This window comes from Miscanthus floridulus, chromosome 2 (assembly GCF_019320115.1).
Source record: "Miscanthus floridulus cultivar M001 chromosome 2, ASM1932011v1, whole genome shotgun sequence".
NCBI classification, from domain to species: Eukaryota; Viridiplantae; Streptophyta; class Magnoliopsida; order Poales; family Poaceae; genus Miscanthus; species Miscanthus floridulus.
In genome coordinates this window covers 18,519,023-18,537,988 of record NC_089581.1, presented here as the reverse complement: position 1 = coordinate 18,537,988, position 18,966 = coordinate 18,519,023, and the positions used below count along the sequence as shown (strand labels likewise).

Genomic DNA, 18,966 nt, shown 5'->3' with positions numbered 1-18,966 from the left:
TCTAGCTTCGTGTACCAGTGAAACTAGGTGACATCACTCCAAACTTCATACTAGTATGAGTATGTGTTCGCGGGTCTGACTTCATTTCAAATTGTTTGTCATGGCATGCATACTAGCGCAAACGTGCACCATACAGTATGGTCCATACTGCTATAAACACACGTTAAAAATAGTACTTGAGATGGTATGGAGTTTGTGTATCACCGATTGCCTTGGAAGAAGATGTTTTCCAACGCAACCCTAGAAAAAGATTTGGAACAGAAGAATCATACTCGACTACTTCGTATCACAACCCGGTCACCAGTCACCACGGCCACGGGGACCAAAACCCCACGCCAGAGGGCCCGTGTGTCTCACGCCGCGGGCGCGCCAGGAATCAGGATCACGAGCAAAACGAGATCCCCACGCCGCGCGCGTTCGCTCGCTGGCCGGTTCAGGCCCACACGGGTCGGTGGTGCAAAGCGGAACGCCGAAACCCCGCAACCCGTCCGACGTGTCCGTGTCGCGGCGCGCTGACCTGTCCGCCCCGTCCACCGTGGCTGGAGCAAACCCCTTCCCGCCTCCCGCCCGCTGCGTGCCGGAGCGTGCCGCGCCCTCGCCCCCGCATCACACCGCGCACGGATCCGCATCAATCGCAGCCCACCGACCGGCCACAACCCCACCCCACAGGCCCTCCTCGCCCGCACGGGATCTCGAAATTGCTTCCACGTAGGACGCCACGCGCGCTGCAGAGCCGTTCCAGGAAGCAACAGGGCGGTTGCGCGTCGGAGACCTCTGCCGTGCCGGCTCCCCCAATCCGCATCGCTCCCCCCGCCCAACCTATTTCTACGCGCACCACCCGTTCGTCGCCGGTGACTCGTCTCGGCTTGTGCTACTTCTACTTCGGAATTGCCCACCGGTCTCTCCACCCATACACCGGCGCGGGCGGTCCGATCGGTGGTGCAGCGCGCGATGGCGGCGGCGGCTACCGTGCGGGGCTACGGGCCAGCGTCGCCGTCGTCGTCGGTGGCTCGGCCTCGGCCGCGATCGCGGTCGCCTGCGTCGCTCGCGCCCGTGACGACGCGGCGGGCGTCGTCGTCGGTGCGCCTGCGCGCGGCGGTCGCGGACGCGCCCCGCGGCGGCCTGCAGCTCCAGCGGCGGGAGGAGGAGGAGGGGCTGTCGGGGACCGTGTTCGGCAGAGGAGAGGAGGACGAGGTGTTGGAGAAGGTCGGGGAGGAGAAGGTGGAGGGGTGGATGCGGGCGTCGATCGCGGAGATCGTGCGGCACATCGGGGAGGCGCCGTTCCTGGTGCACCTGTTCAGCAGCGACGACGGCGAGGGCGAGCGCATTACGGTGCGGCGGGAGCCCGCGGTGCCGGAGAGCTGGCCGGACGTGCGGCGCCGGTGGGGACCGGGCGGGCAGCGGAGGCCCGACGGGATCATCCTGGTCGAGCAGGTGGCCGCCGCCGCCGCCTCGGACGGCGGTGCCTCCGCCTCGCAGGCGGCGCGGCAGGTGTGGGGGCTGGCTGTGCAGGCGCGCGGCATGGAGTGCGCGTCTTGCTACGTGCTCGACACCTGCCGCGTCCGCTCGCCGGCCGGGTTCTGTACGCACTTCTGCCTCGCGCGGGTGCAGTGCTTCGGCGACCCCGTCGAGCTCCAGCTCCGCAACGCCTGGCTCAACCGCCTCGCCGGCCGCCGATAGCCGCCCGTTGGCCGCTGCTACTACTGATTCTACTACTAATAGTATTCGATTCGATGCGCCAAGGACCAAATGCAATGATGCCTCCTCTTCGCTGGCAAGAACGAGGAAGAGAAGCATGCAGATTGGGAGCAGGGGAGGCGAACAGAATCCATCAAATCTTTTCGTTCAGTTCGGTTTCTCCCTGAATTGGATATAAATTGTACAGATTATTGGTTGTAATTCTTGCTAGCTTTCTTGCTTATTCAATCAAGAAGCGATTCATCGAGGCAAATTACAATTCATTGGCTAATTGCTAGTCAATTTTTTCCGAGCACTTGATCTATTATTGCAACCTCTTGCTTTCGTTGCACGGCAAGTGACGACATGGTTACGATTCCATCGATTTGGATCGCGCCGTAAAGTTACGGGATTACGCCTCTTTAGTTCTTTATTGGTTTTTTTCCCTCCTCTTTTTGACTTAGTTCTTTATTACTGTAGTTTTTTTCCTCCTCTTTTTGACTTGTGTGAGACTTAGTGTGATTTTATTTAACAAATCGTTTTGAGTGTAAGATAATGACTTGGAGACATAATCAGTGGCAAGAACGTGGGCTAACAGTACTTGTCGGCCCCATTGCTCTGCGAGATCTTTTTTGTGGCTCCAGCGTTTGCAGCAGAACAGCAGCTAGTGGCCTGTTGCCTATCAGTTTCGGCCATTTAATACCATCCCTAATTTGCGATCCAGTTCGGCATCAGCATGACCCAAGCATTTAAGGGATGTTTTTTTTCCCCTTGATGACATGACAATGAGGCTGTCAATTGACAGCAAAATCAGCTCTGGCCGCCTGAAGTGCTAGCAGCTGTACGATGTTAGAACAAGTGCACCAACGAAGTTGCCTTGTACTAATCAGCTCTGGTCACGTGTTGCTCTGCACACGTGTGGGATGCATGAACAATGCCTTTTGACAGCTGACAGTGTCGTTGCGATGACTTGCTCGCATCCTGAGACTGAGACACTGGAGAAGCCAATTTGACGAACACGATGAATTTTCGGCACCTCCCATCAGGCGTCGGTTTAGACCACGAACAAATAAACTTGGCTACGAAGACCCATCAACTTTTATAGACTAATTGCAACAGCAAAACAAGTCATCAAACGCCTGAAGCCCTGAACTATTCAACTTGAGGGTCAACCAGGCAAAGCCCTGAACAAGCTGAACTATTCAACTTGAGGGTCAACCAGGCAAACATTGGCACGCGCAGAACGCCTACGAGGCTAGGACGACCGTCTCCCCAAGGGAGGAACTGACGCAAAGGCTACTCCAATTCCGTTTCACCTTCTGTCTTCGTCGGCGTGACTATGTACCATCAATTCAGTCTCCAGAAATCCATACCAGACGCCTTTACGGACTCCGCAACAACTGCAGCGCGCAGACAACATATACAACAATAAACAATTCACGAAGACCGAGAGTAGCTCGGTTCGGTCGTTCCCTGTGGTCGGAACAACCGGTCCGGGGTTCGATTCTCAGAATCGACCAGGGGCCGCACCTCGGAGATTTTCTCCCCGTTTTCTTCTACAGCCTGTACACGCGTGGTGGGTGTAAGTGTGTAGTATGCGTGGGTAGTATGAGCGTACGTTCGTGTATGGACATGATACTACAACTCTACCCAGAAAAGAGGCTTAAAAAAATAAACAATTCACAACACGAACATCCTTCATTCCTTGGAGGGAAGCACACGGCGGCACGCTTTTTATTTCCGGTGTTTCCACCATCAGATCGTCTTTGCGCCCCAGCACAGCACCGGGCGCATTGCTCACGCATGCCTTTGGCAATATTATACACATAGAACACGCGGGGAAAAAAAGAAAGGAAAATCGTGCCCAACTTAACAGCATTGTCCACGAAAACACGGCCTATTTCGTCATCGTCATTGTTCCGAGTTATTGGATTTCACAAAGGCGGACTTCACTGGGGGAGTGTCGCTGCACTCGTCGTCCTAGTAGCCTCCCTGGATGTAGTCGTTGAGCCGGTTCAGCTCCTCCCTGTACTCGGCGACCACCGCGCGCACGACGTCGCCGATGGAGACCATCCCCAACATCCCTGTGCCGTCAATCACCGGGATGTGTCTGATGCGGTTGTCTGCACGACGCAATGGATCGTAATCAATTCCAGTGCTGTCACGATTCTAGTAGTATTTTCTGACAGAAGAACACATGCTGGTTACCTGTCATGAGCTGCATTGCTTGCAGGACTTTGGTGTTGGGATTCACTGTGATCAGTTTGTTCTGGCATCATAATGGTTCATCAGTTAAGTTGTGTCCAAACACCCTTTCAGTACTTATATAGTCAAATGGTCACCAAGTATAGGTCCTGTGCTAATCGGATTCTAGGTATCATGCAAACCACAAAAAACAAGATTAGCGTATCACAAGGGATAATACCTCTTCAGTCATGATGTCGCCAACCTTAGTTGACTTGGAAGATCTTCCCTGCACTATGATTTTCCGGAGGTAATCTGAAAACACGAGGTTTCAGATGTTAGTCTCATGGTTATGATCTTATGCATGTCTTAAAAGATTGCCATGCTTCCATTTCCGTTTTCAGAATGTAAAATCTGTCAAGTACTGGTTCTATCCTCAAAAACACCATCTATGTATGCTGATCGACTGTATATGGATACCATTTGGTTACATTCACGTCCAAGATGTAATGTGGTGAACAGTGCAGTAACTAGTAAGGCATAGTGTACATGAAAAAGAAAGCATCATGTGGTGTGCCTGAAGTTGGCTCAGTTTGAAAATCATATGCAAAGAACTTCACAATGATTTCCAATGGTATATAGAAGTCAAGGATCAGAAGTTTATGGCATGCAAATAAATGGCTTGAAGTTTACACTTTCTTATTAGTTTTTACCCCTGAAATTTCTCTGCACATGAAACTAAATCGCCATGCATAACTTTCTGACGGAAATGTAGACAGGAGAATCGGGAAACACCCTCACGCCCACAGTGGGCGGTGAGCTTCATATATATAGCCGAGTACATCTTGTGATACAAGAATACAACAATTCAGGGTAGTTATTTATACATCTCTAATAGGAAATTCAGTGTAAAGTGGCGGCTATTGTTGTGCCATGTGAATAAAATCCTATGTTACTTACCACATATGTTTTAACTTGCTGTATTTTCTGTTGTATCAACTATAAAGTGCTCTGAAGAGTTAAGACTTAAGACTCTTTGAATGCCAAAAGGACTATGATGCACTGCTGAAGCAAAAACAAAGTGCAGTTATACATTCACAACCTACCAGTAGAACTTTTAATACTTTCCTTTCCAATGTGTTAATTTCTTATATGTTATATCACCATAAAGGGGCAGTAATAAGGCTTTGCATCTAATGTTATTTTCCAATAAAAAGAACAGGAAAAGGCAACACCTCTCAATATGTAGACAGAGAGAAAGAATTGGGAAACACCTTACGCCATTGTTTCAAATAGCAAGCTACAAGCACTAGCTGACTAGCTCTATCTTATTAGTACAATAATTTTCTCCTCAAGTTTCTGATAATTGACTCTTGGCGGTCATAATTTTCACAGAATACTACTACAGTGCACCTCTACCATCTAAAGCACAATGAGGTAAAAGTTAAGGGACACTCTTTGAAGATATGCATTGAAAATAGTAAATCAAGTATTTATAAACAGAAAATTTTGGTCAAGGGTGCCAGTTAATTGAAAATGCAGGCAGTTGTATATGATTTTGTATTTTCCCATCATACCCACAGGTCACGAGTTAGATGCCAAGAGTACAGAAATTTGTTCATTACCTCTCTCAGTGACAATGCCAGCAATTGATTTATCCTCTCCAGGTTGGACAACCACCAAAGCTCCCACGTTGTGCTGCGTCATCTGTAAAAGGTTTAAGTAAGGTACCAAAAGGTAGGTTGTTTATCTTTGATGCATAACCATTGACTATAAAGGAGTTAATATGACCATCAGGAAGTGAACACATACCGATTTGACAGCATCATAGACAGTATCCTCTGTGGTGCACCAGAGCCAAGATCCATCAGCACTCTTCCCTTTAGACTTCAAGACATCTGATACAGTGGCAGTTTCAAATCCACTATTCTCTAGGCGAGCAGATGAAACTGACATGAAACGAGAAAAGACAGCAGGAAGCATTGCTGGTTTGGGAGCGCTGATGTGTTGTAGAACAGCATATTTAAGCACATTGCCATGTGACCTGACGGCTTGCACTGCCCGTTGCATTTTCTTCTGTGTCATATCATAAATCAAAAGCAGCAATCACTTCATTTTGAACTATAAATGATTTCAAATATGATTTTTATGCATCATATCAATTTGCTTCCTGCCTTAAATGCTCAACTTATGAATAGTGCGCTAAACCAAATCTCAGACAACAGATGTTCAGCGTAGAATCCGTGACAAACAACATTATCCTCAAAACTACAAGACAATGCCACAAACTGCTTTCCAAGAATATTAGAACTTGGAGACATCAGCCTCAAAACTACAACCAACTCTAAACATTTCATAGTAGAAGTAAAACAAATGGAGAGATATTAGCATGTCATATATATTAATGTAAGTTTTTACCAACATATATCATTAAGGAGCAAGCAGGCAGTCAAGGTCATTGATTAATTTGCGCCAAATAATTCACCTTATCAGAAGTAGGGGGAGTCCGGTACAAAGGAAAACAGAGACAGGGAAATGAGCAAATACTTATTGCTTGATCTCAATTTAACAACGATGAGGTGAGCTTGGTTAAAATAAGGTTGTTGCCATGAGCTGGTCTAGACTAAGAATTGGGAAGGAAGCAACAACAATGATTGGATAATTGAAAGCATTTCATCAATAATGCAGTCATTGTACTGTTCTGCATAAACAAACAAATCCTATCTTAATCAGAGTGGAAAATCCTATCCTGATCTTATTGGGAACACAATACTAAAGGCAGTTAGTTTTTCAAGTTGCTGCCACCATGAAAGGGATGTCTAGCATATCACTTTGTTTTCTGACCAATAAATAGTGGAAGAAGAAAACATTTACACACACCACTAGTAGAGAACAGAACAAATACTTCATCTTGCTAGCAACATGACGACATGCCATATTCTATCTATAAATCAGCATCTGTGCTGAAATACTATTAGGAATATGTTAGCGATATTCAGCCAGCCACAGTGCCACTCAGAAAAACTATATATATTCAGCTTGGGCGCAGAGAGGTAGTATGCGTAGACACCTTTTGGCAGGCCTGTATTCTGGATTTCTGATAATTGAGCCCACCATGACATTGGATTCGGTTTTATGTCACAATCAAACCAATAAGGAATCACCACCAAACAGAGAATCCGAATAATGGCGTCTCCACTCAGGACACTGAACTCCTCCCATGCACTCGACTGCCTCCATGACATTTAATTCGGGTTTATGAAATCATTGCAGATACAAGAATCAAACGAACAATCGAATCATAAAGTGAAAATCTAGGTGCCATGCCCGCCTCGGGAAAAAAAAAAACTGAGCCAAGTAGAGTTTTTTCGTTTTAACTTGTACAGAAGAAAAAAAGGTTAAAAAATAATTAATGCAGCAGGCCTCATCGATACAAAGCTGAAATCTCGAAACGACAAGAACTAAACAGAACCAACGAAAAACAAAAGAAAGAAGGTAAACTCCATCTCTCCATGAGAGGCTTTAGATAAAAACTCGAACTATATCTACTGCAAGGGGTAAAAAGTTAAAAACGAATAAGCAGTCTATGTGCACCGATAAAATAACAAATGGAAGGCATAGATACGGTGCCTCACCTATAAATAGCCTAACAAATGAAAACCTGGAAACCCGTAGCAGAGAAGGGACATATCAGGCACTGAATAGCCAGATAAACGAAGTAAAACAAGCTCTTCCGTAGTCTTTCATCCCATTTGCTAGAGAGCGGTGTTCTCTTCTTTTCTTTGCCTAAAAAAAACTATCACCTTTTGCTATATAAACCACTTATTTTCTTTGCCTAAAAAAAACTATCACCTTTTGCTATATTAACCACGAGCAGAGTTGCTTGCAGAGGAACAGAGCAGATCGTGCAGAAATCAAGGGGAGGAACAAAAAGAAGAGAATACTCTTCTGTCTTCTCACAAAGTGAGACCACAGTAAACGTCGAGCTAGCTTTACTTGCCCAAAAACTCCTCTCTTTTTTTTCTTTTGGTACGAAACGGGCGAGCAGAGATGCTTGCATTCCTTTACAGCTTAAGAGGAACAGATCAGCCCGTGTGTAGAAATCTAGAACAAGAAAGAACGCACGGCTAGCTTTACCGATCCAAAGCGATGTAACACTAGTTCCATAAGAAACACCTATCATGACGCCTCTAGGCTTGCTGCTTGCAGAGCAGGCAGTTCACGGTTGGGGCATCGATCCGATTAGCCTAGGCTTAAGCAAAGTGGGGTGGGTTCGGCCGCTGCTTTACCTGCTCGAGCCGATCCGAAGCGAAGCCCCGCGCCGCAGTGAACTGAAGACGGAGTTGGGGGTGGTGGGAGTGGAGGAGGTCAGAGGAGGACGAAGGAGGAAGGACACTTGTTACGCTGGGAGGCGAGGGTGATGAGCGCTAATTAAAGCGACGTCTCTCTGCGGGTGGGGATCGGGAGTGGTGAAGTCATGTGCCGTCGGTCTTATCCACACGGCCCGCTCTTTTGCTTTTATCCCCATCGCTCCTAAGTCCTAACCGAGCCCGCTTCCATCGGATGTCCCCGCGGACGCCCGACACATCCGCACCTCGTCCCCATCTCCATCGCCATTCTGATCCCCCATGCTCCGCTCCCCAACACGCTCCTGTCTCTTCTTCCCCAACGCACCTCTTCTCTAGCTGTAACATCGGAAAAAATATGTAGTGTAATATTGATAAACATACACTACAATATCGAAAAATATCTACTACAATAATAAAAAATATCTACTGCAACATTGAAAAACATGCACTGCAACATCTAAAAAAAATCTGATGCAACAATGAAAAATATCTACTGCAACGACGAAAAAATGTGTACTGTAATATTGAAAAACATATACTGCAACATCGAAAAAACATATACTGCAACATCGAAAAAATGTGTACTGCAACATCAAAAAATTATGCTGCAACATTAAAAAAAAATGTGTTGCAACATCTCAAGCAGTAGTACTGCAACATCGCAAAAATATCTGTTGCAACAACAACAAAAATCCTATTACGACATTCGAAATCATCTGTTGCAACATCAAAAAACCAGTGTAACACGACGAAATCTAACCCCAAGAGCTCACCAGAACCCAAGCCACCGCCGCATCCCTTAGATCCAGTGGAGGAGGAGGAGGAAGAGGGCTCAGATCTAGAGAGAGAGGAGGGGGGCTCAGATCCATATCTAGAGGAGGAGGAGCAGGCCTCAGATCCAGATCCCTCCGTGAGCTACCTCGTCGGAGCCGCCGCTATCATCCTCGTCTACGGTGGGGGTGCGGGAGCGGGGTCGCAGGGAGAGTGGGGTGCATGGAGGTCGCAGAGGGCGCGGTGTCCCCGTCCTGAGGACGGCCCGGAGAGCCGTCATGAAAGCGGGCGGAGGAGCGGCGCAGGAGAGATCGAGTGTGGGGGAGCGGGCGGAGTGAGTGCAGGAGAGAGCGAGTGGAGGCAACGGGCGGAGTGGGGGAAGTGAAGTGTGTGTACAGAGCGGTCTGTAGAACGGTGCATCTAGCGGCCCCGGTCTGTAGCATTTCTGTTTTATTTTTTGCTTTATAATGCAAGTTGTTTGTTATGAGAGATATTGTCTTTTTAAAGAATGGAAATATTTTTTTCGAGAAACTGGAAATATTGTTTGTTATGAGCAGCACGACAGGCCAGGCCAGCGCTCGATTATTATCCATCTATTTTTTGGTTTGTTACTGGAAATATTGTTTGTTGCGCGATTGCATGTAGGGAGGAGTCCCGGTCCCGGGTGACGAAGAACATGCATGGCCGCCGGCCGTGCCAACCGAAGGACCCAACGCTAGACCACCGCGTGGAGGCGGAGCAACGGACCCCGATACTGGTACTGGTAGTAAGTACTATTGTTAGCGTAATAATAAATCATGAATTCATGACAGCAGGCAGGTGCCAAGGATTAGGGAGGATGGAACCCCAAACGGGCGGAGGCATCGGGAGCGTGGGTGGTGGCGAGCGGTATGTGCACGGGGCAAAGGGACAGGGCTGGGGCCTTGGGGGGGTCGCCATCAGCGTCACGGGTGCGTGTAAACAAAATAGGCGTCGCCGTCACGGTGCCTCGTCGGCTCAGGAAGTCGGAAGTCGGGAGTTGGGAGGGGGAGGAGAAGCGGATGGATCGGTGGAGGCGGGAGCCAGAACAGATGGAGGGACGTGTGACACCGCGACGCCGACGTTTTGCTTGCCCGACCCTTGATGAAAGGAACTCTACCCACTCCGTCGCTCTGCATGTCGTCGCTGTTATCTGCTACTACTGGTGCTGGTGGCCCGAAAATATCTTGGTAGTCGCGGTGGCCAGATCGGATTGGATTGGAATGGATTTTGGTAGGGACCATTTCATGGGTTCCCTGGGTGGGATTCTTCATCTGCACCTTTCTGCTCTCGCCAAGTTTGTCCTGTCCGTCTCTGACCCTACTCTTAAGTCTACTCGACTACGCGAGCGTGCTATAGGTCCTAGGTTGCCCTCCCTGAATGAAGGGATGAGATGGAATTGCCGCGTTTTCACTCTCCACCACGGTGGTAACGCGTTCCATGCTCGGTAGATTCCTAGTCCGAATCAGTAAAGATTTTGCTTCACGGGCTCATAGGCGCCTCTGGGTGAGTCACAGAAACACCGACGCACTGGCCTCTGGCCGCCACACACCGCTAGGGTAGGCTTAGAGCTTATCCGTCAGAATCAATTCTACTTTTCATAAGTAGAGCAGTGTTTTTCTCTCATATAAATCAATCGAAATAATATTTTTTAGCCACAAAAACCATCAGCCGAATAGGATCTTGCGGGTGCAAGGACGGTGGCTGCGGGACCTCTTCTCTCCCTCACACGAGCTTGTCTTGTGGGCACCATCTTCCTCGGACGAGGCGGCGACAATGGCGACCGATGCTGGATCCCTTGTCTCGGCGGGCGGATCTAGTAGTCCTAGGGCCGGATCCACTCGGTGCTCTAGCCTTTGCCCTTCTCCAATTGTGACAGAGGCCTAGGTGTCGCCGGAGTGGTGACAGCAGTGGCTCGGGGTAGATCCCCTTCACTAGCAGCTAGATTCTGCCGTCCTGGTGCTGGATCCGCGCGGTGTCAGCCATAGGAGACGGCGGCCTTCCTCTTCCTGTGGCGGCGTAGAGGCGCAAGCGGCACCACGGTGGCGTGAGGCAAGCGGGCCCTGGTGCGGCATTGCAACGATGCGGGTGCTTGGTTCGGGCATGGCAGCGGCGCCCTAGAGTGAGCCCTCAGAAAGCTCTAGTTTGGTTTTGATGAATTGATAAAACCCTAAGTGCTAACGTAGTTTACCAAAATGATTATAAGATAGATATCACATTTCAAGTGGTGAAGCAAATGATGAAGATCATGATGATGGTGTGGACATGATGATCTAGTGCTTAGACTTGTAAAAGAAGAAAGAGAAAAACAAAAAGCTCAAGGCAAAGGGAAAACTTGATAGGAGCTTTTTATTTTAGTGATCGAGACACTTAGCGAGTGTGATCACATTTAGGATCGATAGCCATACTATTAAGATGGGTGAAACTCGTATCGAAATACGGTTATCAAAGTGCTACTAGATGCTCTAACTTATTGCATATACATTTAGATTCTAGTGAGTGCTAACACCCTTGAAAATGTTTTGTGAAAATATGCTAACACACGTGCACAAGGTGATACACTTGGTGGTTGGCACATTTGAGCAAGGGTGGAGAAGTTGATGAACTGGAGGAGTTGATTTTACTAAAAATCAGTGACCGAACATGGGGTCAGTAAGTCCGGTCATTTATAAAAAGGTTGGCGCGCTTGGCCTCTATCTAGTGCTTGACCGGACGCTGAGGCAAACTGTGGCAGAACCACCCAAAATAGTGTACTTACGGAGGTGCTCGTCTTCCACCAGACACTAAGCACCCTGAAAGTAACTACAGCGAGCGATGTCCGTCGGGCACACCCCGAGGGAGAACCCGAAAGATCCATATTTTCCCCAAGGATCCAATAATGAAAATGAGTTACAACATAAGTCCATCTCATACATTAGAGATTCTTAAAAAGTACATTATTACAATACCAAATACAGAGTGTGGAATGATAAACAACGGAATATTAAAAGATAACATATAGCGATAAGATAACGAGGATTCCGTCTGAGCCCACCAGATGGATCCTCCACACAAGGAACTCCTCAAGCGTCACCTGCAACAGGGGTAAATAAACCCTGAGTACACAATGTACTCGCAAGACTTATCCGATCAATGGGAATACTTTCCCGACTCCAAGGAATATGCTAGGCTTTATGGTTGCTGGTTCTCTTTTAGCCAAAAGCAGTACTAATAGTGGGTCCTTATTGATACATTATTATCATTAGCCGTATTAAGTTTTTATCTAGTCAATCTATATAAGCACCTGTACTACTTTCAAGCAAGAGTTGAGCAATCGATACTGTTCCTTCTCCTTTTCCACTTCCAGTTCTTACTACGGTGCTAAACCGCAGACAAGCCATACCGGATAACCCGACGATTCATGAATCAATGTACCCAGCTGGGTGCCCCGAAGACACACGCCCCGCTTGTGCCCTAGGCACAAGCAGGACTAACCCACCACTCTCCTGTCCCGGGTGTCTAGGTCTTCATCCAAACTTGGACTCCAAGCCCCCGCCTCTGAATCCCGGACTCAGTGCGGTGCAAGGACCTCCACCACCTCCTCTTCCCATTAGTCGGTCTGGAAAGAGCCGAATCCGCGGCAAGAGAGCAGCAAGTCTTCCCTGCGCCCATACCCAAGTATGTGCTCGGGATAATAGTCTGTGACTTGCCTAGAGTCATATGCAACGATTGGTCCTTAACCGACATAGACAGGGAAAAAGTGTAACCGGGCTATGCCCTGTTGGCCGCAGGACACAACCCCTCACACCCACCAGTACCAAACCCACATCCCTATTCGGTCACCATTTTCCTTTCCATTATTTCATCATGATATCATAGTTTAATCACCTATTTGCGAGTAACGGTAGGTTACTCACGCTACCGACATTCTGAGCATAGCAGCTACTCGATCTGTACTAGTAGGACTCATGGTGGATATATTTATGCATGTAGTTTCCATAAAATGCCTGTAACATAAATGCATATCATATAAATATATTCAGTGATCGTTTAAAAATAGGGGTTATGCACCGGGGCTTGCCTTGGGCAGGTGTCGGGTCAGCAAAGTCAGTACCAACAGGCTCCTAGGCTCCCTCCTATGCGAAGAGCTCCTCCTCGTACTCCTCGATCACCTTGTCGTACTCTGGCTCACCGACGGATACGAAGTCTACCTGTTCATGATCTACATGAAATGACGATGCAATGATTAACACTACGGCAACAACAATTCTCAATGCAAAAGTACCTCTATTAAGTTACTAAGTGAGATCTACCCACTAAAGTCTAAGCTACGTACCAGTACTACTAACAAATATGAACGTGTCATACATTCTTACAGTGACTACGGATATTCCTACTCCTAATGCCAGTTTACGATACATACTCTAAAGCAAGGATAATAACTACGATATTAAGCAACTCGCTCTACGGCTACCCATTTTACAGCAAGTATATAAATGCCTAAGGAACCTACTGTAACAATTTCAAAGCTAAATCTATTGTCGGTTTGCCACAACAAATCCTGCAATTATTGATCGATATACCGCTAAGCTTTCTACTTAAATCTTATGAGCCTACCATCCTAACAGCTAATGGTGAACTAACTATACTAACAGGTAGATGATATTTTTGCGAACCTAACAAACTTAGTTTCACTATTTTTGGACAACCAGGCAATTTACTATGATTTATCGAAGTTGGATTTATAACAGAAAATAAATAAACATTTCTATTCTTAGGAAAATAAGAAAACCAATCCTCTTACATCGGCCCACAAGCACGCGGCTTGGCCCAGCGCGCCATCCTGCCCGTGCGCGACAGTAGGCCGCCGCATGGCCCACATGGAGGCGTGGCCTAGCCGGCCAACGGCCCATGACGGGGAAGGCCTGCGCGCGAAGGCGATTATGCACGGGCACCCCCGAACTACAATGAATTCGTAGCAAACTCTAAGTCACTATTTCATCAGTCTACGCTTTTATAGCAGCACCCTCCGAACTACTCATCCTCTCACCGGCAACGCCCCTATGGCCACCCGCACACACTGGCACGACGGGACTGGCATCGACGATCCACGCCGGCCACCCCAGCCCTCCCCCTACCAAAATAACGAGTCGACACTCACCTATGCGCGAACGCAAAGCGCAGGGTGGAGACACATGCACCGAGACGTCGCAGCGGGCTCGGACCACAACGGCGGGCACCCACGGAACCGAAAGACGCGGTGAATCAATCGGAGATGGCTCAGGCTGAGCCGGCCACGTGCGCGTGATGAGTGCGGCAGAGCATGGCAATGGCATGGCCATGCCACGGGCTGCACTATGGCTGTAGGGCCTAGGCTGTGGTGAGCACGGTGACAACCTACTGGAGGAGAGCCTAGTTGCGCTAGGAATTGGACCGAGCTGCTTTGGTGGCGATGATAGCCGACGGCGCAGGCACTCCTAGTCTTAAGGACCCGAAAACTCGTCTTTTCAAATTAGGACCTTTGGTAGAGCTACAGTCGGCTATGTGGGGTCGGTAGGGCAGTAGGCTACCTAGTGGAGTCAGAAACATGCTCAATTTGAAACGAGGCGCTGCTGCCACGGTGAATTTGACGGAGTCATCACGGCGGGCATGGAGACAGCAGAGGCAGGGGAGGTCATGGCACGGCATGGCTCGTCTGCGGATGTCAATGCAAGGTACCAGTGTGCCTGGCCATGGGGAGCATCAGGACGTGCTTTAGGCAGCCGTCCGCATGGCCATTGCAGCAAAGCGACGAGACGTGGTATGGCGCCAGACAACGGACACCGCGGATGCGATGCCGAGGTGACAGTGAAGCAGGCAGTCGTCCAGCGCGCAAACAGCCAAGGAAGTCAATGGCGTAGTACCGAGCATAGCCGCTAGCGACGTGAATGTGGGACCCAGTGTGACAACAGCCACAGCGGGGTAGGGCAAGGCGCTGGCAGAGCACGGTCGATGACCAAGGCGTAACGCATCAGCTGGTGAGGCAAATAGCAGTGGGATCGTGCCCTTGGCACGCAGGGCGTGCGCGCGCACAAACGCGGCAATGGGCGTAGTCGGGTGGCAGCGGGTGCGGCCCGCGCGGCAGAGCGCACTGGCAAGCTAGCAGGGGTGGTGACCGCGCTCAGGACTCAGCTAGGGGCCATGCACGATTTTTAAAGTGGTTAGAAAACACGTACGCTATGTTCCAAACGCTAAGCTAATTGCTAGATGCGCAAAGGGGTAAAGCGAGCCATCAACCACAGTCGCGACATTGCGCTAGTCCTTAAGCCAATTGTTCTACAAATAATGCCAAAGATGGCTTCGTTGACCTCTTCTAAAACTTACGCAAAGGACGTCGATTCGAATGGTTTCGCGTCGAATCCCAAACCCGAACCCCGGGACGTACTCGCTAGCCATCCATGTCTTCGACCGCACATTTTTTTTATCGCCGTTCACAAAAATGTTTTATAACATTTTGTTTTAACAAGAATTCGATTAAGATAATAAACACGTTATGTGACACGAAATATAACATTCGCTTTCCCGTTTCGTAAAAATGTTTCAATGCCAAACATTGATTATAAAGCCTGTCATACACATATGCTCATAATTCAGATGCTTATGAAATGTTTCAGCAAAACATTACAATGTAACACCAGGGTGTTATAAATCTACCCCCCTAAAACAAAATCTCGACCTGAGATTTCATGTGCCTAGTGTGAGAAAGAGGTAGGGAGTACATTTGGCGCAATAACTAACTATCCAACCTAGAGAGGAGATGGGGGTAATGCTTTGATAAGTAGCTCTCTTGCTCCTAGGTGGCTTCGTCTTCAGAATGATTTTGCCATTGCACCTTGTAAAACTTTATCACCCTATTCATGGTCACTCTCTCCTTCTCATCCAAGATTTTTATAGGATGCTCCGCATAAGACAGATCAGGTTGGAGTGGAAGTCCTTCTATTTCCATAGATTCTTTAGGAACTCATAGGCATTTCTTCCATTGCGAGACGTGAAATACATTGTGAACTGCTGAGAGAATTTCAGGGAGTTGGAGACGATAAGCAATGGGGCCACACTACCGCAACACCTTGTATGGACCCACATACCGAGGGGCTAACTTACCATGGACACCAAACCGATGTACCCCTCTCATAGGAGATACCTTGAGATACACATAATCCCCAGCTACAAATTCCAAAGGCCTTCTTCGCTTGTCTACGTAAGCCTTCTGTCGACTCTGAGCTGACTTCAAGTGTTCACGAATTATATTTACTTTCTCTCGAGCCTCCTTTATGAAATTAGGCCTAAAGTACCCACGATCTCCTACTTCAACCCAGTTTAGTGGTGTCCTACACTTCTGTCCATATAAAGCTTCAAATGGCGCCATGCGGATACTCTCTTGATAGCTGTTATTATATAAAAATTCTGCCAGCTTCAAACAATGATCCCACTTCTCAGGAAAAGAGATGGTACAAGCCCATAGCATATCCTCGAGCACCTGGTTCACCCTTTTAGTTTGACCATCAGACTGTGGGTGGTATGCCGAGTTTCTGAGAAGACGAGTACCCAAACACTCCTAGAGTTTCTCCCAGAAACGAGAGACAAAAACTAACCCTCTATCAGAGATGATGGTGAGAGGAACTCCATGTAGGGTCATAATCCGATCAAAGTATAACTCCGCATACTTCTTGGCATTGTATCTAGTATCCACTGGAAGGAAGTGGGTAGACTTGGTGAGACGGTCCACAATGACCCAAATAGAATCAAAGCCAGAGGAGGTGCGGGGTAAACCCACAATGAAATCTAGGGAAATATCCTCCCATTTCCAAACAGGAATGGGCAAGGGCTGCAGATATCCAGGAGTACGCATATGATCTGCCTTGACTCTACCACAAGTGTCACACTCCACAATGAACTAGGTGATATCTTGCTTCATGTAGGACCACCAGTACAGTTTGCGCAGATCATGGTACATCTTGTTGCTACCAAGGTGGATAGACAGCTTGGAATGATGGGCTTCTTGCAAAATCTTTCTTTTTAGCTCTTCATTGGATGGAACCACCGGTCTATCCTTGTATCTTATGACCCCCTGCTCATCAATGCTAAAATGAGGTCCATGCCATTCTGCTAGCAACTTCTTGATGTGAGGAATCTCTTTGGGGTCTTTCTTCTGCTCCCGAATAATTTGCTCCAGCAATTCTGAGGTCAATACAATCTGAGCTATCACCTCAGTGTGGTGGAGTGACAAGGGTATTTCCTCAACCTGATGCGACTTACGACTTAAGGCATCAGCTACCACATTGGCTTTTCCTAGATGATAGTGGACTTCTAAATTATAATCCTTGATCAACTCTAACCATCTCCTTTGCCTCATGTTCAACTCAGACTGAGTGAAAATATACTTAAGGCTCTTGTGGTCAGTGAAGATATGCACTTTGTTGCCTAACAAATAATGCCTCCAAATCTTCAGAGAGTGAACTACAACAGCTAGCTCTAAATCATGGGTAGGGTAGTTCACCTTGTGCTTCTTTAGTTGGCGCAAAGCATAAGCTATCACACGCCCCTCTTGCATAAGCACACACCCCAATCCCGTCTTTGAGGTATCACAATAAACATTAAAGGGCCTCTCAATATCAGGTTGAGCCAATACAGGAGCAGTGGTCAGAAAAGTCTTTAGGGACTGAAAAGCTTCTTCACAAGCTGGACTCCAAACAAACTTAGCTTCTTCCTAGAGCAGCTTAGTCATGGGCTAGGCTATCTTGGAGAAATTAGGGATGAAACGCCGATAGTATCCAGCTAGCCCAAGGAACTGACGGATCTGATGCACAGACCTAGGAGACTTCTAATCTAATACATCTTGCACCTTGCTGGGATCCATAGAAATGCCCTCAGGTGTCAACACATGTCTCAAAAACTGCACTCGATCTAACCAAAACTTGCACTTGCTGAATTTAGCATACAACTGGTGCTCCCTGAGTCAAGTCAGGACTATCCAGAGGTGACAGGCATGCTCTTCATCATTCTTGGAATAGATCAAGATGTTATCAATGAACACTACCACAAACTTATCTAACTCCAGCATGAAGACTGAGTTCATTAGGTACATGAAGAAGGCCAGGGCATTGGTGAGGCCAAAAGACATCACTAGGTACTCATACAACCCATACCTAGTAGAGAAAGCTATCCTTGGTATATCCTATGGCCTAATCTTGATCTGATGGTAGCCCAATTGGAGATCTATCTTCGAGAATACCATGGCACCAGCTAACTGATCAAACAAAGTATCGATGCGGGGCAAGGGATACTTGTTCTTAACTATTACCACATTGAGGGGGTGGTAATCCACACACATCTGCAGAGTACCGTCCTTCTTCACGAAAATCGCTGGGCAACCCCATGGTGAAGAACTTGGGCGGATGAAACCCTTGTCCATCAACTCCTCTAGTTGCTTCTTCATTTCTGCTAGTTCTCTTAGAGCCATGCGGTACAGATGTCTGGAGATAGGAGCAGTACCAGGCTCAAGTTCAATGGAGAATTCTACCTCATGGTCTGGTGGCAATCCAGGAAGATCTTTAGGGAAAACATCCAGGAACTCACATACTACTAGAATGGAGGTAAGATCAGGAATGGCTTCAGCATGGGCAGCAATAGGTAAGGCCGGTTCTGAGGGTATGATGAGAGACATCCTATCCTTAGAAGACGGAAGCCATAACTCTACACTTCTTCTCTTCATATCCAATACTACCCCATACACCCACAACCAGTTCATTCTAAGAATAACATCAATGCCTTGCCCAGGCATTATCATGAACTATAGACGGTAAGTGTGGGTGGCTAATACCAAACTTACTGTATCCGTGCGGGTATTGATGAACATCTGAGAACCCGTAGTACGAATCTTATAGGCATACGGTATAGCCAATAGTGATAAGTTGTGCTGCTCTACAAACCCCATGCTCAAAAAGGAATG

General features: G+C 47.8%; 2 protein-coding genes across 4 annotated transcripts; one reads left to right on the top strand and one right to left on the bottom strand.

The window, feature by feature from the left end:
- Positions 1-840: 840 nt before the first annotated feature.
- Positions 841-1,979, top strand: LOC136538084 (uncharacterized). Its single transcript, XM_066530076.1, has one exon. The coding sequence runs from the start codon at positions 952-954 to the stop codon at positions 1,678-1,680; it is 729 nt and encodes a 242-aa protein (XP_066386173.1). The 5' UTR covers positions 841-951; the 3' UTR covers positions 1,681-1,979.
- A 1,403-nt stretch (positions 1,980-3,382) lies between these two features.
- Positions 3,383-8,343, bottom strand: LOC136518932 (CBS domain-containing protein CBSX3, mitochondrial-like). 3 transcript variants are annotated; one of them, XM_066512625.1, is made up of 6 exons: positions 8,151-8,343; positions 5,674-5,934; positions 5,487-5,568; positions 4,103-4,176; positions 3,886-3,946; positions 3,383-3,800 (listed from the first exon to the last, which is right to left on the bottom strand). In XM_066512625.1, the coding sequence occupies exons 2-6, from the start codon at positions 5,929-5,931 to the stop codon at positions 3,658-3,660; spliced, it is 618 nt and encodes a 205-aa protein (XP_066368722.1). In that variant the 5' UTR covers positions 5,932-5,934; positions 8,151-8,343; the 3' UTR covers positions 3,383-3,657. The 3 variants fall into 3 exon arrangements, with proteins under 3 accessions (XP_066368722.1, XP_066368717.1, XP_066368727.1); XM_066512620.1 differs by having other exon boundaries at positions 5,674-5,937; positions 8,151-8,342; XM_066512630.1 differs by lacking the exon at positions 8,151-8,343 and adding an exon at positions 6,932-8,129 and having other exon boundaries at positions 5,674-5,937.
- Positions 8,344-18,966: the final 10,623 nt, after the last annotated feature.